We start from the raw sequence: 24101 nt of genomic DNA on the forward strand, positions 1-24101 counted from the left end.
ATCTGGGAACCACCTGATTCCTGAGCAATGAGACATTTTCTCCACCAAGCGAGAAAAGGTGCCTTTTGGACACGAAACGGTAGTGGGGTCATCCTACTGCATCATCAAGTGGAGTCTGATAGGTATAGCGTGATTCTTTATACGCACACTTACCCACGCATGTCTTGAAGTGGTATGACTGTCTAGATACTAGCACTACATCTACAAAGCGCATGTCAAGAGTTTTTCCTAGACTCCAATACTCACAGGCTAGGTGCATCCCTATACCAGCATTCATGGGACAACCTTTCTATTAAATATCACTATCTATTCACTAACATTGAGTAACGCACTCATGTATACCTAGCCACTAACTGACTTCCCTCTTCATATTATATGGTATAAATAAAGGTATATTAATACCTCATCCAACGGGAATTTTCAAGAGGAGTATCAGTGACTAGTGGCATGCTAGAAGGTATACTTTTTGTTGTACTGAGAGGCCAGACACCATAGCAATATTAATAGCTTCCGGGTTTTTAAGAATTATTTTAATTATCAATAAAGTTTATATGTTGTATGTCTAGCGCATCTATAGACCAGGATCCAATACAACTCAGGTCTGCGGTGCGCCCTAGTGGGGATCTTTCTGTGTGTCTCACACACACATATCCCTTTCTTACTGTATACAGTGGTGAGAAAAAGTTTGTAAACCACAATGATCATTATGAAAACTCCATGATAACACTGGCAAACCTTCAGAACTATTCTTTTAAGCAATAGTAGATAAACCATCCACAATGCGTTAATTACTTACCACTATTATTTCTCTCAGAAGGGGGATAGAAATAATACTGATGCTTAACATATTTTGTAACAAAGATGACCCCACTAAGTTTCAGAATACTGTACAGTATATTATGTGGTGGAAATCTTTCCCGCTTGACATTGCAAAGCCAGTATGACCAGCCTCGCACTGATGAGACCCAATAGGTTGTAACATCTGTCTCTGAGTATGTTTTACTGGCCACGCACTTCTTTTACCCAGGATGTGCTGGAAAGCTGTTTAATACGGCAGGCAAAAGCTTGTGGGGTACATGTTAAAGCAGCAGTTCAAGCAATATCCTACATGTGTGGGTTTTTTAATAAATCAGTTCTGTACTGTGAGAAAATACTTGCAGCGTTTAAAAAAAAAAGTTTTAATGTTTCTAATGTAGGAAGCATTTCCAAAGTGACAGCCCCTTCCCCTTCTGATAGGTTCTGGCTCTTGAGCCCCGCCCTCTCTCTAGCAGTGAACCAATTGTATCTAGTAACTGCCCAGTCAATCATATTCCAGGACTACATTGCCCACAATGCTGTTCAAGAACTGAATTTAATAGTGGGTCATGAAGCAAGACAATGATCCTAAACATACAAGTAGATCTACAAAAGAATACCTGCAGAAGAAGAAATTTCACATTTTAGAATGGCCTAGTCAAAGTCTGGACCTAAACCCCATTGAAATGTTGTGGCAGGATCTGGAGAGAACTGTCCATTCAAGGAATCTCTAAAATATCACTGAGTTGAAGCAGTTCTATGAGGCGGAATGGGACAAAATTCCTCAAAACCGATGTGAGAGACTGACCAGGAGTTACAGGAAATGCGCAATTGAAGTTATTGCTGCTCAAGGGGGCGCCACCAGGTCCTGAATCTAAAGGTTCACATACAATTTTACACATGGATATTGATGTTTAATAATTTGTGGATAAATAAATGTTGAAAAAGTATCATGTTTTTGTGTCATTTGTTTGATCAGGTTATCTTTATCTATTATTAAGACATAGATTAAGATCAAATAACATTTTAGGTGTGAAATATGTGAAAATCCTTAAGAAAATCTAGTAATTTTCGAGAATTTAGCAAATTGGCATCATAAATGAAATTGCAATGCATGTTGACTGAATGTTTGCCGTTGCTTGCGAACTCTGACCCCGCCGTGGCTTTTTTCGCTACACAAAAATGGTCCATTCTGCATGTTTCCCGACCATATGCTTAAGTTTCACACTCTAAGACAGAAGTTGCAACATAAGCAGGAAGGTGCTGTCTCCCCCCTCACTGCTTCCCAACGCCTTCCACAGACCTCCTCCCCAACGCCTTCCACAGACGTCCTCCCCAACGCCTTCCACAGACGTCCTCCCCAACGCCTTCCACAGATGTCCTCCTCAACGCCTTCCACAGACGTCCTCCTCAACGCCTTCCACAGACGTCCTCCCCAACGCCTTCCACAGACCCATTCTACCCACTGCACTCCTTTCCTCATGATACCTACTGCACCCCTACATCTCCCACTGACCCCCATCTCCTATGCAACTCATTGTCTCTACTACTTTACAACACAAACAACTTATTTTGAAGCGGGCACTGAATGTTTTGAGATTCCATGTGTAATGAGGATAATTTTGATCATGTTTTGTTTCAATACAAATCATGCAAAAATCTAATAAAATACAAAAAATCCTTGTTCTTTGTCTGGTTTTACTTCAAGTGTATTCTAGAACTGCATCTTGATTCTTCTGTACAGTAGAGCCCAGTAATGCATTAAAAAGCAATTTGTTGGTGGCCTCAGCTGCGTTGAAAGGGTTAAATAATTAGCAGTGTAACTGAAGTGCAGAACTTCATAAATTAAATTTGCAATGCTTACATAATTATAAATTAAGCAAATCCTTAGTGTACGACACTGAGACTGTAATATAGCTTAATTAAAAAATGTGCCGTTTCTATTTTGAAGCAGTTGATGAAAAAAGAAAGCAGGCTGTATTTAAATTTGCCTCAATTCATTGCTTCACCATCAAGCTAATAACTTACACGATTTGCTGTAGCTCAGTGGACTTCATTGCGGGGTAGCCAACACCAGTCCTCAAGAGCTACCAACAGATAGGATGACACCCTACAGATGGGTTGACTAAGGATTTATTGCACCATGCAAGAGTAAGCCTTTTCTGACACAGAAATGTAACAGATACTGTACATAGAATATGTCGGACAATCTACTCTGTATGTTCCTTGAAAAGAGCTCCTACAAAGAGGAAAAATATTTCAAACCTTTTTATTTATTTATGCTGGTCTCGGATTCATTCATTTTTGGTACCATTTATTGTGTTAGTTTTTCACATTGATGAATAGTAACATTTATGTTCAAATACAGCAATGTATATATCAGAAAGGTAACTAGACATTAAGCCTGTTGATATTACTGTAGATAGTCATTGTTCCGTTGAAATAGTTCCCTTTGGTAACAAATACTTATGTACTTTGTTCATCCTCAAATGAAATTTTGACCCTGTTGTGTGTTAAATTATGTATAATTATGAATTAATAGCTGCAAGGGAGCAGTATGATATCATAGGCATTACTGAAACATGGTGGGATGAAACTCATGACTGGACAGTTAATTTAGAGGGTTATTCCCTTTTTCGGAAGGATCGAACAAATAGAAGGGGAGGTGGAGTATGTTTATATGTTAAACCGGATCTAAAACCTATTATAAGGGATGATGTCTATGAAGGGAATGATGAAAATGTAGAGACTTTGTGGATAGAAATTAGCAGTGGAGGTAAAAGTATAAAGAAAATGTTTGTGGGAATATGCTATAAACCACCAAATATCTGTGAGATTGAGGAAGCTAAAATACTTTTGAAAATGGAGAAGGCATCAAAACTGGGTCATGATTGCATAATGGGGGATTTTAATTATCCAGACATAGACTGGGGCAATGAGATTACAGTAGCGTTACAACAAAAGGGAACAGGTTTTTGGGGGTGCTTAAAGACAATTATATGACCCAAATTATTGAGGAACCAACCAGGAGAGGGGCAGTTCTGGATTTGGTCATATCAAACAATGAAGAAGTAATAACAAATATTCAAGTCCTGGAACATTTGGGTAACAGTGATCATAACATGGTCTCATTTGAAATAAATGATCAAAAAACAGATTACTTGGGTTCAACAAAGACTTTAAACTTTAGAAAGGCAGATTTTAATAAACTGAGGTCTAATCTAGTAGTAATACAATGGGATGATGTTTTGCAGGGAAAAATGTAGAAGATAAATGGGCAGTCTTTAAAACATTGTTAGAAAAGCACACTTATCAGTGTATACCCTTGGGTAATAAGTATAAAGGAAATAAGTCAAAACCAATGTGGCTAAATAAACTGGTAGGGGAGGAAATGGACAAGAAGAGGAAGGCGTTTAGATTTTTTAAGTCAGAAGGGACAGAGACATCGTATCAGAATTATAAGGAATGTAACAAAAATTGCAAAAGGGCAATCAAATTAGCAAAAATGGATAATGAAAAAAGGATTGCAATAGAAAGTAAGGTCAACCCTAAAAAAATCTTTCAGTACCTTAATAACAAAAAAATGAGAAAAGAAAATATAGCACCCTTTCAGTGTGAGATGGGTAGGCAGATTATTGGAGATAAGGAAAAAGCTGAGGTATTAAACAAATTCTTTGCCTCTGTGTTTACCAGGGAAGAATCAAGTTCAATAGTAGTGCCGCAGGAGGAAGCCACAACCTCCATATTAATGAACAATTGGTTAACTGAGGAAGAAGTTCATAAGCGACTTGAAAAAATTAAAGTAAATAAGGCACCTGGCCCCGATGGCATACATCCAAGAGTTCTCAAGGAGTTAAGCTCAGTAATAGCAAAACCATTATACTTAATATTCAAGGACTCCATTTCCATAGGCTCAGTACCACAAGATTGGCGTAAAGCAGATGTTGTGCCTATATTTAAAAAGGGAGCTAGATCACAACCGGGAAATTACAGACCTGTAAGCCTGACTTCAATAGTAGGGAAACTACTTGAAGGTTTAATACAGGATAATATTCAGGAATACCTAATGGAAAACAAAATTATTAGTAATAGTCAGCATGGATTTATGAAGGATAGATCTTGCCAAACTAACCTTATTTGTTTCTTTGAGGAGGTAAGTAGGAATTTAGACCAGGGTAATGCAGTTGATGTGGTCTACTTAGATTTTGCAAAGGCTTTTGATACGGTTTCACACAAGAGGTTGGTGTACAAAATAAAGAACGTTGGACTCAGTAATAATATATGCACCTGGATTGAAAACTGGTTAAAGGACAGACAACAGAGGGTTGTCATAAATGGAACTTTTTCAGGTTGGGCTAAAGTCGTGAGTGGAGTACCTCAGGGATCGGTACTGGGACCAATGCTTTTTAACTTGTTTAATGACCTGGAGGTTGGGATCGAGAGCAAAGTCTCCATCTTTGCTGATGATACTAAATTGTGTAAGGTAATAGAATCAGAGCAGGATGTAATTTCTCTTCAGAAGGACTTGGAGAGACTGGAAACGTGGGCAGGTAAATGGCAGATGAGGTTTAATACAGATAAATGTAAGGTTATGCATTTGGGATACAAGAATAAAAGGGCGACTTACAAATTAAATGGAGATATATTGGGGGAATCCTTGATGGAGAAGGATTTAGGAGTGCTTGTAGACAGCAGGCGTAGCAATAGTGCCCAATGTCATGCAGTAGCTGCAAAGGCAAACAAGATCTTATCTTGCATCAAACGGGCAATGGATGGAAGGGAAGTAAACATAATTATGCCCCTTTACAAAGCATTAGTAAGACCCCACCTTGAATATGGAGTACAATTTTGGGCACCAATCCTAAGAAAAAACATTATGGAACTAGAGAGAGTGCAGAGAAGAGCCACCAAATTAATAAAGGGGATGGACATTCTAACTTATGAGGAGAGGCTAGCTAAATTAGATTTATTTACATTAGAAAAGAGGCGTCTAAGAGGGGATATGATAACTATATACAAATATATTCAGGGACAATACAAGGAGCTTTCAAAAGAACTATTCATCCCACGGGCAGTACAAAGGACTCGGGGCCATCCCTTAAAGTTGGAGGAAAGGAAATTTCACCAGCAACAAAGGAAAGGGTTCTTTACAGTAAGGGCAGTTAAAATGTGGAATTCATTAACCATAGAGACTGTGATGGCAGATACAATAGATTTGTTCAAAAAAAGGTTGGACATCTTTTTAGATGGGAAAGGTATACAGGGATATACCAAATAAGTATACATGGGAAGGATGTTGATCCAGGGATTAATCCGATTGCCAATTCTTGGAGTCAGGAAGGAATTATTTTTTCCCCTTAATGGGGTTTTTTGTTTGCCTTCCTCTGGATCAATAAGTATAGATATAGGATAAAGTATCTGTTGTCTAAATTTAGCATAGGTTGAACTTGATGGACGGAAGTCTTTTTTCAAACTCATCTACTATGTAACTATGTAACTATGTATAGTACAGCGCTTGCCTCCACGGTCACTTATTCATAGTTTGAAAACAGTTTGGTTTCTAATATATTCTGCAAATAAAAATATCACTTGCGAGCATATTCACATATCAGACAGGTCTGCAACTCTGCCTTTCACGCTAATCGTTTAGCATGTAGTGCTTACACTGCAGCAAGCGATTCTTGGAAATGACATGCAAATGAGCAAACTGTGTCACCTTTTACTTCATGTCCATTTTAAAGCTGCAGTTCAAGCTTCCGTTTTTAAAAAATATATATATTTTTTTGTTCCCCATTCAATATGTGCATCAATAGAATCTGCACACTGACAAGTGATTAGCTAAGCTGCAGATCAATACGTTCTCCTGTGATCAATCGCTTGCTCAGGGTTATTTAATTCAGTTCTTGCACAGCATTGTGGGCAATGTAGTCCTGGAATATGATTGACTGGGCAATTGCTAGATACAATTGGTTCACTGCTAGAGAGAGGATGGGGCTCGAGCCAGGGCCTATCAGATGGGGAAGGGGCTGTCACTTTGGAAATGCTTTTAAAACGTTTTTTGTTTTTTTAAACTCTACAAGTATTTTCTCATAATACAGAACTGATTTATTAAAAAACCCACACATGTAGGATATTGCTTTAACTGCCCCTTTAACATGGACCCCACAAGCTTTTGCCTGCCGTATTACACAGCTTTCCAGCACATCCTGGGTAAAAGAAGTGCATGGCCAGTAAAACGTACTCATCAGTGCGAGGTTAGTTATACTGGCTTTGCAATGTCAAGTTGGAAAAGTTTCCACCACATAATATATTCTGAAACTTAGTGGGGTCATCTTTGTAACAAAATATGTGAAGCATCAGTATTATTTCTACCCCCCTTCTGAGAGAAATAATAGTGGTAAGTAATTAACGCATTGTAGGTTATCTACTATTGCTTAAAAGAATAATTCTGAAGGTTTGCCAGTGTGATATGGGGAATTTAATCTTTTGCTATGAAGTCAGAGCTGGTTATAGTGGGGCCTATGGTCCAAAGTAATTATATATTAGCAGCTCTTACATGTAACTGGATCTCCACAAAATCCTGTCATGCAGATGGGGAAATCCTGCCCTGCAGATGGGGAATTCCTGCCATGCAGATGGGGAATTCCTGCCATGCAGATGGGGAATTCCTGCCATGCAGATGGGGAATTCCTGCCATGCAGATGGGAAATTCCTGCCATGCAGATGGGAAATTCCTGCCATGCAGATGGGAAATTCCTGCCATGCAGATGGGGAATTCCTGCCATGCATGACATACCAGTGGTACTTAGTCACAAAACCAAACTATATATTGCTCTAAATGTAAAAATCTACAACAACAAAAACACATGTTCAATTATTAAACAAATATTAACTATATCAAAGAAGGTTTTTATTTGATTAGTATTTCAGTATTTATATTTTAATAAGTTGGTAAGTGATACTTTTCTCAATTCAGCTATACTGCAAGCAACAGATTTTGATGCAGCAAAACATTATACTAAAATATGAATTTCTCCATAAAAATCCATTCTCAATGATACTCCTTACACACAAAGGGAGAGATGGGTCAATTTAAGAAACTACATCTGTTTTGAAGTAATGCTACATTTTCTGTTGGCATCAAATGTAAGAAAGGGTTGTGCTCACAAATGATATATTTGTTGCAATTTGATACATTTGATGCAAATTGATAGCCAGAAAGGTTTATGCCATCTCAGATCTAGATTTTTTTTGCCACAAGTACAAGATAAAAAAAAAGTAACGCACAGAGATGCAGAGTTTGATACCTTTGATTACAATTTGTAGATCTGCACAGACCAAGGAAGGGTCTTGACCTGTCATAAACCCAAAATCTTAAGACAAACGGTAACCACATTAACCCCTGAAGCAGCAGACCAGGGAGAGCCACCTCTGGAGGGCGGGAAAGCACCGCTCGTCTCGTAATCTGTGGGTCAGTAAAAGAAAGTCATTAATAGTGGTCAGGACTAGCCTGTTCTGCAGCCTATTTTGGAAGTCACTTCCTTTGCACAATCTGTTGGTGAACATGTTCAGATGTTGTTCCTGTACTTTTCAACGCTGGTATGTTCAGGTCGTCGAGATGTACAGTACCTGCGCTTGGGTGATTTACTCAATAGCACATGCCAAGTTGTAAAAAAAAACTGCCTCCATCCCCATAACAGTGGTACAGATGCCAGGGAACATAAACGCTTGCTGTGCTGGCATTATTAAAATGTATATCGTGTGTAAGCAATTGCATCAGTCCAACACGATCAAATGAAAAGTGCTCTTTGTGTAGTATGCACATTTTTGTTGCATAAACACATCACCTGAATTATCTTGCTACCTATATTTCGTTTCGTTTGCTTTTCACATACAATAAGATGCCCCGGAACAAGGGCACAGACACAACGAATACACAGGAGGGCGTTTCTAAACCTTCCACCCCATTTTCAAACGATATTTCAGGTTTGCCTTCACATGGAGATACAGTATGTAATGGGGTGCAAATTAGCGGAAGGGATATTTGGCTGCGGCCATCTCGCCGCTTACCAAGTCTGCACCGGCGTTCGGCCACAGAGGGAACTTCTGCCGCAGCCGCTCTGCGGATGGATGCTCAGCCACCGGCCCCTTTGCCACAGCAAGTTCATTTAAGAGATCATTTAGTGGTTAGGGTAGGGGGTTAAGGATAGGGTTGTTAGGGTATGGGGTTAGGTTTTTAGGGTAAGGGATTTTAGGGTAAGGGGTTTACAGTAGCGTATAGTGTTAAGGGTTTTAGGGTACGGGATTAGGACAAGGGATTATGCTTTTTAGTGTAGGGAATTAAGGTAATTAAGGTAAGGTGTTAGGGTAATGGGTTTTAGAGTAAGGAGTTAAGGTTTATAGGGTAGGGGCTAGCGTTAGGATTAGGGGATTTTAACGCAAGGGTTAAGGTTAGGGACGTATCATGGCGGCGAAGCAGCTGGCGGTGAGGTAAGTAGCGGCTAAATGCCGGGGAGATTTTGTCGTGATAAAATATCCTGGACCGCAAATTGGAAAGCAAGTGGAATGGCCCTTTTGGTGCTGTATGCAACCGTACGATGTTATCAATCTCATAATAGACTATGTCATATGCAACTATTACTATATACACTGTACAATATTAATATCTCTGAGTTAAGTCTTTGGTGCAAGTATATCTGCCCCGATTTGCACTGTCAGCTCTCAATGTGACCTTTGTAACTTATGTCTGCTTGTGCTTCAGGGTAAAGATTTATTATGTCTGTACAATTCCACGCACAGAGCTGAGTGCATTGTTGCCAGTGCAATGTCTCAGAAATACAGATATTAATAATGCAAATCCTTTGAGACGTATTTCTTTCTTACAGTGGAACACAATCGTCGACATTTCCACCCTTTTCATCCTCACAACTACTGAATCAATTGTTTTAACACAAACGTTTGTTCTGGAATCTTTTGTAGGCATCTTGGAATGTGGGTTCATGTCTGCGAACCAGAGCTACACCTGCACATACTCAATGTATATTTCTCTGAAACTTTAAAAAAACCTCCTCTTTCAAGTTTGTTTGTTAAAGCAAAACATGTTTAATTCATTATTAGACTACTCCACAAATACAATTATGAACTATAACATAGGCACCAAACACTATGGGGACAATTAATTGTCTCTGATAGTGACGATCATGGCACTATCACATGGATGCTCCCATAGATGTACAGTAAATGTGTGGTTTCATAATTAACCCTCCATGAGTTTTGGTAAAAGATCAGAGGGAAGGAAATTAAAAGTATAAATGGCATCTGTGATATAATGATATAATGATATAATGACATCATATGGGATAGGTGAGTCTTGGTAATAACCAGCTATTACCTTTACCTGATAATTTCCTAGCTTTTGGTCTTGTTACTGGCCATGGTCATTGCACTATATAATCAGATTATAGCCTAAAATATCCAGTTTGCCAGTAGCCTGTTCCTCCTGCCTCTACCACATCACCTACTATATAAGGCTGGGGCTATGGTACCTTCTCCTGTGCGGAGGCGTGCGCGGCCGTGACCTCACCCGCTTGAAGCAGGTGCATTTTGTGGCCATGGTACGCTCGCCGTCCGTGGGCATGTCTAGGGGCGTGCCAATGACATCACGGAGCTGGTTCGCTCGCATTGGGCGAACCGCTCATGTGACCGGCCTGTCGCGCCAAGACATCAGATTGAATTGATTTCTTGCGCAATGCGTGCCCCCTCCGCTTCCGCGCGCACAGGGCCGCATGCCGCATGGACGCGTACACTGCCTTAAGTCAGTCTGTTCGCTCAGGTCTGCGGTACCATGGCCCCAGCCTAAGAGTATTCAGCTGTTGACTTCATGGGAAGCAGAGTTCAGAAACATGCCTATCTTCTCCCACTGCACCTTATTTTTCCCCTCTGCCTTCCTTTTAGATTTTAAGCTCCATGGAGCAGGATCCTCCTTAATTCTTCTTCTATTGTATGTTAGCTTTGTGATGTTACTGTTTTCACAGGCCATTGTAGTGCACTGTGGAATATGCTTGCTCTTAAAAATCTGACTGCTCCTAAAATGTAATACATGTAATTTCTAAGTGAATTTACTGTATCTCCAAAGTTTTCAATTTCAGATAGACTGACCCGACCTGACCCATGACCACATTCATTCTGCTGTTGTGACGTACGTACGGTATTTAATTTTATGGATCTCTAAACTGACAAAAATCTTGTCCCTTTCAGATTGTGTTCAGGAAGATCAGTGATGTGAAAAGAGAAGAAGAGGAGTGGATGAAAAGCAAAAATGAAGCACCTTTGATCCTCCCACCGGATCATCCAGTTCGACGGCTCTTTCAAAGGTTTAGGCAGCAGAAAGAAGCCAGGCTAGCAGCAGAGAGAGGAAGAGACCCCAATGACCGGGATGTTGAGAAAGGAAACATCTTGGTGGCACATTCAGCCCGCAATTCAATAAGAGCCAGCCTTGTCACAGTAACAGAGAGCCCAGCAACTCCATTATCTTTCCAGTCCGCCTCAACTTCTGGAGTGTCAGACCGTGCTAAGCTGCATGCTCCAGTTTTGGAAAGTGCTGGAGGTAAAGTGGTGGGGGAATACGTAAAAAGGAAAGGGTGGGCCAAGTTTAGAGATGCATGTGGGAAAGGGGAGGATTGGAACAAAGTATGCAAAGCAGAATCCATGGAGATATTACCCGACAGAACTAAACCTTCAGGGGAGGCTACCTTAAAGAAGACAGATTCTTGTGACAGTGGCATTACAAAAAGTGATTTGCGCTTAGACAATGTTGGGGAGACAAGGAGCCCTCAGGATCGGAGCCCGGTGCAGACAGAAGTTAAACACACTTTTTATCCCATTCCAGAACAGACTTTCCAAGCTGCAGTGTTAGAGGTGAAGCATGAGTTAAAAGAAGACATTAATGCCTTGAACTCAAAAATGACAAATATCGAAAAACAGCTTGCTGAGATACTAAGGATATTAGCATCAAGGACATGTGCTCAGTCACCACAAGAATTGTTTGAAATATCAAGGCCACAGTCTCCAGAATCAGAAAGGGATATTTTTGGAGCAAGCTAAATTACTTGAGAACAATGACGTTCTAGATTTAAAAATTACGAAGGGACCAGTTCATTAGCCCTATGTTGCCAGAGGTGCCTAGAACACATTGTTCTGCTCTGCAATGTGGTTCAGGACTGTATAGCAGATAAGATGAATATGCTCCCTGTGCATACAAGGGCAGTGTCTTCTACCACACATCTAACTGGCAGCTTAAAATGAACTCTAAACAATTTTGAAGCAAACACAGAAATTGTTCTACTACTTTATTTTTGCCTCTCGGTGACCTGCTGGGAAGTTTAAAGGTGCATTCACTCTAAATGCATTTTCTGTGGCTTACATTTAAAATGGCTCTTGTCTCCAGTACATGAATGATCACAAAGCATGAACAGAGGAGAGAGGAGAAGGGAGATGCATCTGGCCGTGGTACCAACTTTTCAAACATTTAAGTGAAAAAAGTAGAAGATTAGAATATTACACTGAGAGAAGGAATTGAAGTGATGTTTATGAGAGTGGTTGCACCTTTAAGCAGAAGATTAGGATGTGTTTTTTTGAGCCATATCCTTTCTAGAAGCATGCCTTATGTAACTGATTTTGATGCTTGTCCAGTTTGAGGAATGGACAGGGTGCGGGGACTTTATCAAACATCATTCGCTGCTGCGGCCTTTATGATCAGCTTGTTAAACACATACTGACTGTCACAATATATTAACTGCAGTATGGGATCATCGGGTGGGGGAATCACGGACCTCCGATAATGGAGGCCGGAGCTAGATTGGCATTCACTGCTCTTCAAGTCAATGGCAGTTACTTCCAATAGGGCTTTGATGTCCATTATTGGTTCTTCGTGAATCCCACCACGGTGTGAGTGTTCTAAATAAAGCAGGAGAAAGTGACTAAAATATTAGCATGTATTATTTATTTAATAGCATTTTATTTAGATCACACCAACATTTATGGACATATATTGTGACATTCAGACTATATTTTTATGATACTCTATTTCAGCATTTACTACTCTAGTAAGAAGTTTATATTTTGGTATCTTATGTTCATAGTGTAATGCAACTGAAATAAGATAAGATATTTTATTATTTTGTTTGTTTCAAGCTATGTCTATTTGTTATCAAAAACCTAAATCTATGGTATATTATACGTACATCTTAAAAATAGTCATAAAGGTTATTTTTTTTTCTATTTTAGAATGGAGGCCCCATCAGGCATGTGGGAGTATACAAAAATAACCTAGAGAAACCGCTTAAAATATATATATATATATATATATATATATATATATATATATATATATATATATTATTCCAGTTTATATTTTTGCTGAGACAAGGATGAAAGTCTGACATAGTTTACAAAAGCTAGTACTGTAAGTTATGAATCATTACTTTAAGCATTTGACCTGACAATACTGCTTGACAAATAGTAATATGGTAAAAGAAAAACTTCTCCTTTTATAAATTGTTTTCACTGTCCAACACAGCTTCAGGGGTGTGAAGAATGATGCAACACATTTTGAGCTTTATTATATTTGGCAAGTGGTTTTCTTTTACTGGAGAAGAGATGCTTACCCCGTTGGCTTTCAATCAATGAAATTACTTTTCCCTGACAGTAGTAGCCTTCCTATCCAGAATAGAGTTTTTTTTTCTAAATTGGCTTCCAGATTATGCATTTCATGATATGGGATGTTGGGCCTAAGTATTTTCTCCTCGTGACATTTCCCACCTGCTATTGACATGTAGGAATCGCTGGGCTTTAAACATGCCTGGTTATTTTGCACAGTAATACGTGTATTTCTATAAATTAAGAAATCGAAACCCTCTGCTTGTAATATCTTTTTAGATGCCCTTGGTATCTTAAATATGTTGGTTGCCTAATGGAATTTGGAAAATTGGCTTAGCTTTCTTTAGTACATAATACCAAAGACCTGCTAACGAGAGCTTTATTTCCGCCCCCCACATCTGGCAAGCCCATCAAATGAGTAAGAAAGAGAAACCTCACTGAACTTTTGGGATATTCTGCACTCGAAGTGGCTTTTTTTTTTTTTAAAACAAATACCAAATTGCAATGTTCTGATAAAACCGCATCCAACGTGTTCTATTTTCATGTGTAGTCTGCATGTGTATCATTTGTTAATGTTTTCTAATTACCCCTAGAAGACTTGGGTCTGTTGAGTTTGTAACTGTTCTCCCTGATCACATTTTGTACTATGTTGGAGTTCTCTTGGGAGATTGCTGTTTTTGACCGTCTTTATCATCACATAGGTACACTGTATGTCAACAGCACTGTGTTCTTTTGTATGTAATTGTCCTTCAGTTGGATGACCCTTAACCCATTCAGCGCTAGAGAGTGTTCCACACTGCTGCCGAATTCTTTGCATGCGCTCCAGCAATGAATGGATCAACCCAATGAAGATTGGTTTGATTTCAAATGAAGCGTCTTTTCCATTAAAATAACAGCTTTAAAATTGTGCTGATTAAATTGCTTATGCAAAATTATTATCTCTAATGTTTAGTCATCTATGTAAATCAAAAGGAAAAAAAATATATATATATTTTGGTAGTACTTTTACTAAGCAACATTCCTTGGGGAGTACTGAAAATAAGTAATGTGTGTTTGACTAAGATGTATTTTAATGAACTGCCTAAATAGTGTAGCTCAACTGGAAAGTAAACCATATGTCTATTTTTTAAGTGCAAATGATTAAAGTTACAGTTAGGCCTGTCTGATACTGTATGCTCACTTCCAACCGCAAATCTGCTACTTTACTGTGAAACCTGATTTTCCTCTTACAGGAGCAATCCAAGCTGACTTTTTTTTCCTTCTTTTTTTTTTGCATACGATTGAAGCAGGGGGGTCTCCGGAGCCGAACACCATTCATTTTAGCTCCGGGGACCCTCTGCTTCTGAAGATACTTACCTCTATAGGGAGTGCTGGTATCTTGGCAAAGTTTAAACCCCCCGTTCACACAGGCCAATAGGAAGCTGAACCAGATGATGTCACGACTTTCTATTGGCCCACAGGACGTGAGAAACTTTGTAAATCCGCCATTACATGAAACACATAGCCGAGCCAGAGTGGCTAGCGGCAGGGAAAGCAGGGGGTCCCCTGGGGTGTAATTAATGGGGTTCAGCTCCGGAGACCCCCTGCTTCAATCCTGTGTAAAAAAAAAAAAAAAGACAAAAAAAGCCGCTTGGATTGCAGATTTAAACATCTTTAAATGGTGCTTTATATCATGAAGATGAAACAAGTGTCCCCTTGTCCTTATTGCTGAGATGCAACTTTGAAGAATTTCTGCGGTCTTGAAGGCTATCTTCTTCTTCATCCCCATCAAATTTAGTACATAGCTGCAGAGCTAATCTCTCTGAGAATTGGTATTGGCAGTGGGGCCTCGTGTTCTTTATCCTGCTGTAACACACCTACAGCCAGCACACAGCTCCCCTGCAATTCCGTAGAAATGCGTCAATCGTTTTCCAGCCGTAATCAGGAAAATTCATTACAGATGTAATAACTTTAATTCAAATATAATCATTTATTTCAGATAGCACTTTTCAAAGCGTTTCAATAACAATTAATTACAGTATAGCTCACGGTACACAGCATTGTACGTAGATCACCTACAGTGGCGAGAAAAAGTTTGTGAACCCGTTAGAATTTTCACCTATGTCAAACCTAAAATGTTATTAGATCTTAATCTCAGTGTTAATAATAGATACAGATAACCTGAACAAACAAATGACACAAAAACATGGTACTTTTTCAACATTTATTTATTCACAAATGATTCAACATTCAATATCCATGTGTGAAAAAGGTATGTGAACCTTTAGATTCAGTACTTGGTGGCCCCCCTTTGAGCAGCAATAACTTCAACTAAGTGTTTCCTGTAACTGCTGGTCAGTCTCTCACATCTGTTTTGAGGAATATCTGACAATTCCTCCTTACAGAACTAATTGAACTCACTTTCGCTTCAGCCTCAGCTCACTGAAGGATGGCCTGACATTCTCCTCTAGAATCTTCTGATACAGTGCAGAATTTATGGTTGTGTCAATGATGGTAAGTTTTCCAGGTCCTGAGGCAGCGCCAAACCATCACACTCCCACAACCATGCTTAACGGTTGGGGTGAGTTTCTTCTGTTCAAACGCAGTGTTTGGGTTTCAACAAACATGCTTCTTGTGGAGGCCAAAAAGTTCTACCTTTGACTCGTCTGTCCAGAGAACATTGTTCCAGAAGTCTTTTGGATCATCTACGTGCTCTTTGGCGAACTTCAGACAGGCAGCAATGTTCTTTTTAGAGAGCCGGGGTTTCCTCCTGGCTCTCTTTCCATGAACACCATTCTTGTTCACTCTTTTTTTGATAGTTTAATCATGAACACTCACATTATCCAAGGCGAGTGTGGCCTGCAGATCATTGGATGTTACTCTGGGGTTCTTTGTGACTTCCTAGATGATTTGACAGTTAGTTCTTCGAGAGATTTTGGTAGGATGACTGCTCCTGGTTAGAGTGACGCTAGTCTTGAAATGTCACAATTTGTAGACTGTGATTAATGGAGTCCCATATCGATAGAAAAATGGTTTTGTAACCCTTACTAGAGTGATGAGCATCACTTACTGCTTTTCTGTGGCTTCAGAGATTTCTTTTGATCATGGCATGATGTGTTTCCACACACTTGTATAGTGAATACCAAATGCACACATTTTCTGATCTTTATATAGGATGGGTCCTCCCAAACTCACCCCTGAAGATCTACCTAATTATTTAAACACCTGATTCTAATTACCACCTTTAGCTGATAAAACCAGGTTTTAACTTAATTTTGCACATACCCACTGTTTGTCTAATTCATACATCATTTGTTTTCAAAATACATGGAATTGGTTAATATAAACCCTGTTGGATATTTAAGAAAAGACTGGTTTTGATTCAAGGAGGTTATCATGGAAAAACTAGCAAATTTCCGTAATTATCATTGGGGTTCACAAACTTTTTCTCGCCACTGTACATTGAATGATAATTGTTTGGTTTAGTTTTAACTGCAATAAATTCTAAATCTATCCTTAATTAGTAGAAATAGAAAATCAAATAATTACCCTATAATTCACAATTTCTCAAATGAAACAAAGGAGTCCTGGTCACTGGACTAGACATATACTAGATGTGGTCAATCTTTAGGGCTTTCTGCATAGTCCAGTTGTTTCATCCCAAAACCACATGTGAAAGCCACCATCTGTTTTAGTTTTAATTATTGGCTTACAGTAGGTGTACTGTTTATCTTTTAGCATGGTGTATGGTGGATCTGACTGCTAAGAAAATGTACTGGGAATATCCAATGCATTGAACGGTTGTCTTGAGCCTTGATTTTTTAATGCTGCAGTGTTCTTCCCCTATGTTAAATACAAAATTACTATAGAAAATGTAAATGCAATTATAACAAAAGCATAAAATGTATAAGTGTGATTAAAAGACAATTGATAGAATAACATTAGTAGTGACATTCACAAAAAGGAACTAAGCAGTTTGTGGGGAAAATGAGCTTTAGCAAATATTTTTAATTGTATGATTTATTTTTCTCAAATCCAATCAAACCCCACTTTACTTAAGCATTTGAGTGTCCACGGTATAATGTTTGCAGACATTTAAAAGTAAGAAAGATACAGTAATAATTAACACAAATTGTATCATTTGTTATACATATTACATGATGCCATTGTTGATATCTCATAAATTCAATGATCTAAGTATCTTAGCAGAAAGACTTTTGCAATAAGAAATGCAGCATTTTGCCTTAAGATCCTTTTATGAGTGATGAAATTAAAATGGGGATTCAATGTAGGACCTCTTGAAAAGAGTTTGACTATTTACAGTACAGTAACTACCCAGAGAAAAAGCTGTTTTTCAAAGGAAATCCCCAATAGGGGTCATGTTTCCTAACTTAGAAAAATGATGGCACGTTGAGAGCATCTTTATAAACTTATAATGCACTTTTCCTATACCATACTCTTAGATAAGTCAGAATTCTACAACTTTGTGGTGCTAAGAGGATTGTTATATACAGATGTAGCCAACGTTTTTACAACTCTTGGCACTCTCCCGAGGTGATATAGCACGATAGCCCTGCCCTTTTCTTGCGCACGGCGGATTCAAAACAATGGTCGTTTCTCCCCACGCGCGTTGTGCATGTCCCTCTGCAGCGTGCCGCAGGCTGCAGTAACGTTGGCTTCATCAATAACATGTACCTACACTACAGTGTCATCTGACTTTAAAAAAGAGCAAAGTTGTAAATTCTATTCAAAATGTAAAAGTAAAATGAGCTGGCTCCCCTATTACTGAAAGGGTGAAACGATGATGTAGACGCCAATCACTGCTTTTTGTAAGTGGTCTCCCTCAAGCTTACCTTTCCCTTAGGATAGCTATATACCACGAGGACATTTCTCTCTCTGTGGTTACAGGATATTCCTTAACCAGTTGTTCTACTGAATATTTATTGTAGTGCTAATCAGGGAACCTCAGTGTCACTGCTGAAGCTTGTTCATTGTTTTACAAAACATTATAGGGATAAGATACTACCTGCAAGTGTCATGTTGTTTGATGAAGATACTGTTTAAATGTAAAGGATCTGCATCCCGGATTTAACTTTGCCAACATGAATTACATTGTTGCGATATTCATTAAAATGTTATCAAATGTTTTTATTTATTTTTCCAGTAAATTATATTTAAAAAATAAATAAAAATAGGAATATGTCTGAACAAGGATATCAGGAATCAAACAGCAGGATGGGGTATGGTATAACGTTGTGGGACAATTTTGAATGTCTTTTATAACTGCACCTACAGTATAAAATGTGTTCTCCGTTCTTTACATGTACATCTTTTCAAAGCTGTGATATGTATTTAGCCATCTCTGCATGAATACTTTATCGTAATGCAGCTGCACTGGCTACTTTGTGTTAAATCGCTTTCCTCTATTTGAAGACCACCAAATACTCTGTAAGATGTCATTATGTTCCTATGGGCATAAACAAATAAAATAAATGGATAGGTACTATTTTTGTGGTCAGCAAAAAGGCTGCCAGTCGCGATACACTGTATCATCTGTTTCTGAATGTTCTGATAAATACACACTGTATGTTATGTTCCCATGCTGGCATTTTTGAACAAGCACAAATAATATTTGTAAAAAAAAAAAATAAGTTAAATTTTATTTATGATAGTAATAAACTATTTTATACTTTAACACTGTCTGCGCATTATTTACATAGAAAAATGTTAGAGCACACCATCATTTATTGAATTTTTAGTTATTGAGAATTGGTCACTTCTGTCTCAAGCAAGAAGAGTATGGGAAAGAGCACAACGATTTGGGGATAGGTAATAAACGATATCTACGACATACTGTATAATGCAAGACACTGCAGAAGTGTTTTATTCCTTTACTGTAGGAGAAGCCTGCAAGATTGCCACATAGTGTTAAGCAATGCTTTAGATGACCTTCTAACAACTGAGACTTTAACACAGCAATGCTCTGCAAACACAGCACTTTTCCAGGTCTGTTCAGCGTCAACTGCTAAAGACTGTGAGCACTCTGTAATAGTTGGATGACATACTGTAGTGCCGACGAGTATTCTGAAACAAATCTGGGGCAATCACCAACAAGACCCAGGTTCATGCTGGGTACATGCAGCAACATTTCAGTGACATGTAGATAACTGGAAAACTACACGATGAATTGAAAGAAAGATAAGTCATTGCATTGACAGTATTTTCACACAAAAAAGGAAATCAATTTGGACAACCTGGTTTTAGGGCAGCTACAGTAGCCTAAAAATGAATTCAACTTCCCTCTTCAGTAAATCACTGCTCAAGTTACTGTACATTTTCTCTTGCACAACATGATCAATACCATTAAATAATTACATTGAGGATCTTAGTTGAGAAGATAATTGACATGTCCGGATATTGGAGCAATGCGGCCGCTTTTATATCCCTAACATAATCCACTATCCTCACATACAATTTTAACATATTTTAGTTCATAGATATAAATAGCCCAACTAGATGTATAATTAATATGGTGCCAAGCAGCAAAGCACTTAAAGTATTGACTTTTGTGCTCAAAACGACCAACTTCGTAATATCCACAGGATGTACCTACTAATTAATGTACCTACTGATACATTTTATATCTTAAATATTCTTTTACCTAAACCATTGTTTTTAACCTCACATACTCTTTACCTGTGTTTTAAAATCAAGAAACGATAGTAAATCAGTATCTTGTAACACAAAAGCTGGTGTTTATAAAGTACCTACCTTAATAAATTCCATTGACTGGAACGGTTTTTCTGTTTACCAGTGGAAACGTAAACTGGAAGTGCTGTTTTATCTTTTGTACAGTCACATTCAGCCTCATGGTTCCCAACCCTCTCATCAATAAATGTCTCTTCATAGCAGCAGCTTGTTGCTCAAACAGTTTATTAGTATAGAAGGTTCTCTTAACACAGAGGAACTGGCCTTGCAGTCTCTCAAGGCGAACTTATCACATCTTTCGGTTTCAAATACAAAACCTGTATGCTGACGACAGACAAATGAACATTTCAACCCCTGACCTTACACCCGCTGTACAGACCAAAGTCTCTGAATGTCTCTCCGCTATATCATCCTGGAATTCCCTCTGGCGACTCAAATGTAACGTATCAAAGATGGAGCTCCTCATACGTCCTCCCAAGCCTGGCCCTACAGCCACCTCCTCCATTAATGTTGGCAGCATTATCATACACCCAGTATTACAACGATAAAGAGGTAAATACCAAATCAAGCACTAGTACTGTAAAGATCTAAAAAAAAAACTTTTATGATGCAAATTACAGTAGTAATCTATAAAAAGTGTAGATGTGCTGTAAGGATAAACCTATTGTCAATGAATACAGAATGCCCACACTTAAATTCACAGAATGGATAAAAAATAATACTACAAAAGGGAGGCGATAGACAGCACTCTGACTCAGACAAATACGTATGGATGCAGGGTGCACGGAACAAAGGGGACGCTTATTCCCCTCTACTAATACTAACACACCTATGGAAGTACTGTGCCAGCAATCACTGTCTAATAGCTAAATGATCTTCTGAATGCAAATGTCCAAATAGTAAATGAATTTAATAGCACTATAGGTAAATCAGGATTAAAGCAAGTATAATGCAAAAGCAAATATAATGTCACGATGGGAAATTATGTCTCAAACTGAGGGATGTAGGGGAAAAAAGGAAGGAGAAAAAAAGACAAGAAACATAAGGAAAAAACACACATAATAGGAGAAAAGAAAGTATGCTAGGGGGGCAACATTTCGAGGAACTACCTCTTCTTCTGGCCCATTCCCTCTGGTCCCCAAGGGTCCCGGAGGTACTTCCTTAAGCCTTCCTTCCCCGATCAGATATCCAGTCAAACCCCACAGGAACCTAATAACAATCATATAGTTAAGGCTAGAGAGAGCTCATGTAAAAGCACCAGGCGTCCAAAATAGTAACAGAAAATGCAGTCAAACGGTCTGTCTTCTCCTCCTCATGCTCTGTGAAGTGATATTTGTATTGAGAAAGAAAGATGGAGACCGCACAGCCTAATGTGATGCTAAACCACACGTACTGCACCGACACACTTTATTCGAGCAAATACCCAGGATGTACCTGGCAGATTCCTGGAATGCGCCGCTCCTCACCTCTGACAAGCCCCGTTGCATTTGCCTTCCCAGCCTGGGTTCATGCCTGGCTGACGGGCGGCTGATCTGTTAAATGATAATGATTAGGATTTAATAGGCTGCAATGCTTCGCGTGTCTACCAGATGGCATAAATTCATGAATTGTAATGCAGTATATATATATATATATATATATATATATATATATATATATATACTGTGCAGTATTGCAGCCAGCGGGAATAAAATGCTTCAATCCCTGCTTGAAAATACCTCAATGCACTCGGGCAGAAAAAAGTCACAAACCTCAATACACCCGGGTATACCCGAATTCGTGGGACTAGCCGAGCTCGAATAAAGTGTGTCGCCAGTGTAGTGTGAGGGGAGGGGTGCTAGGGACTAAGGGGCTTAGGGGAAAATCAATACATACAGTAAAGAGAAAGAATCCCTGTAAACTCTAAGTGATCTTGTTTACAGGGATTCTTTCTCTTTATGTATTGATATTTGTATTGTATTGTAAATAATGTTTATCCAAACAGTATCCATCAGTCAATTGCGGCTTCCCAAAGACAAAGGACTGTTATAGTCCAAAACGTTCCCCATTTTGTATGCTGTTTGCCAGATGGTATTAACAAATAGAATTTTGATTATCTACAGGCGAGTGCTGCGGATCTCTCTCTCATATATATATATATATATATATATATATATTCATAGTCATTTAATGCTGGGATTCCAAAGGAGTTGGAGGGGACGGCAGCGAGGAGGCGGCCGACACGTAAGTGCATTCCCATTAGGTCTGATAGGCCCGAGAGCATGGTAAATGCATATGGGGAAACTTTTGCTGCCACCAAACTTTGCCGCCCTAGGCTCGGGCCTAACCGGAAATCCACCACTGGTTACAAGCAACATATTTTGTCCATCTAGGCCAAAAAGGTTGTTGAAAACATACTACAGTATAAACAAAATAGATCAAATTGCAATATTTTACCTATTTAATCGAATTCCATCAAATGCTAGCCAATTACTCACTACATGGCCTATATACTTTTCATACACACACAGGTTTTGCCATCTTCTTTTATTGTGTGGGAAATCAGCATGAACAGAGAAGCAGCACCTTATGCAACAAACACAGAACAACTGGGGCAAACTTCTACTACTGTGTTTTTAGTTGTTGGTAGCACTTCAAAGCGAAGATGCAGTGTAAGGCGCTAGAATCAATACTTACAGTTTTGACAGTTACAAATAATGTTAGAATATTGCAGGGGGAGCCTAGGCTATCCTGATATCACTAAAAGTGAAAGGCAAATTAGCTGTTCCAGTTGTGAAATGGTATGATTTGCCAGCAGCACTAAGAGCATTAACATGCTGGTATTATAGGTCTGACATTGTACACAATGGTTTGACCCAGAGGAAAAGCTTTGAGATTCAGTAACCATTGCAAAACGTGCTCATATGGAATACTGATAGGAAGGCAGCAAAGGTGAAAGCATTTGTGCAAATTACAATCAGAGTGCGGTGCCACGGAAGATTAACTAACATCTGAAGAACAGGTTCCCTGTTGCTTTATGCTAGGACTGCAACAGGGGTGCAGTTTGAGGTGGAATTACCATTTAAACTCAAAGGTCAGTAGCAGCAGATTTAAGGAACTCCAACAACATGTCAAGTCAGCACATACACACAAGATTAAAAAAAACTCCCGAATCATGACAAAAAATAAAACATAGATTGCACCATCTTGATGCAATAATCGTATATACTGTACCAAATTGTAGGGGAATATTTAATTATAAAAAAATCAATAAAATTAAAGTAAATCTAAAATCAGATTGTTTCCTTTTTTTGAGAAAAAAAAATGATGTTTTGAACGTTAGACTCTGAAGGTCAAATACAGTATGTGAATCATTGAAGCCAGCAGTTGTACTGCATGTGCATCTAAAACAGGAGTGGTCAACACCAATGATCAAGGGCCACCAGCAGGTCAGGTTTTCAGGAGGTCCCTGCTTCTGCTCAGGTGACATAATCAGTGGCTCAGTCTTTGACTGATTGAGCCACCCGTGCTGAAGCAGGGATATCCTGAAAACCTGACCTGTTGGTGGCCCTTAAGGACTGCAGTTGCTCACCCCTGATCTAAAACCAAACTAAAATAAAAAGCAGCAAGGTAACATTTGCATCACACGTTACATTGTATTTGTTAAGTGTCTGCATCTCAGTAACAAGTGTTCTATTCTCATTCACAGGGCTTTGTGTTTTTGATGTTCTAAGCTGTAATGGAATGCTGGCACTTATTCTGTCTTTTGTATCATAGGCAATTTCGGAAGGCGCATGCAGTGGAAAGAAAAGCTAACCTAATGAATAGGAAGGAGAGAGCCGATAACCACATTGCCACCTCCTGAGGTCTGCAATTCTCAATTCTATTTAGTTGACGTGACCAGTTTTCTTTCCAGCCTAGTATTTTATTTAAACTGTTCAGACTGTTTTCCTTCTCTTTTTTTTTTTACCATAGCTGTCCAT

General features: G+C 38.8%; 2 protein-coding genes across 3 annotated transcripts in view; one reads left to right on the top strand and one right to left on the bottom strand.

Moving 5' to 3' along the window:
• The window catches only part of KCNH1 (potassium voltage-gated channel subfamily H member 1), a 408948-nt gene extending 396097 nt beyond the window's left edge, over positions 1 to 12851 (top strand). For both annotated transcript variants that reach the window (XM_075595705.1, XM_075595706.1), the window contains one exon: positions 11053 to 12851. In XM_075595705.1, the coding sequence (XP_075451820.1) occupies positions 11053 to 11898 (846 nt within the window). In that variant the 3' untranslated portion in view covers positions 11899 to 12851. The remainder of the gene's footprint in view (positions 1 to 11052) is intronic.
• Positions 1 to 24101, bottom strand: part of HHAT (hedgehog acyltransferase) — a 640323-nt gene that overhangs the window by 5598 nt on the left and 610624 nt on the right. The window lies entirely within an intron of this gene.

This window comes from Ascaphus truei, chromosome 4, assembly GCF_040206685.1.
Source record: "Ascaphus truei isolate aAscTru1 chromosome 4, aAscTru1.hap1, whole genome shotgun sequence".
Lineage (NCBI taxonomy): Eukaryota > Metazoa > Chordata > Amphibia > Anura > Ascaphidae > Ascaphus > Ascaphus truei.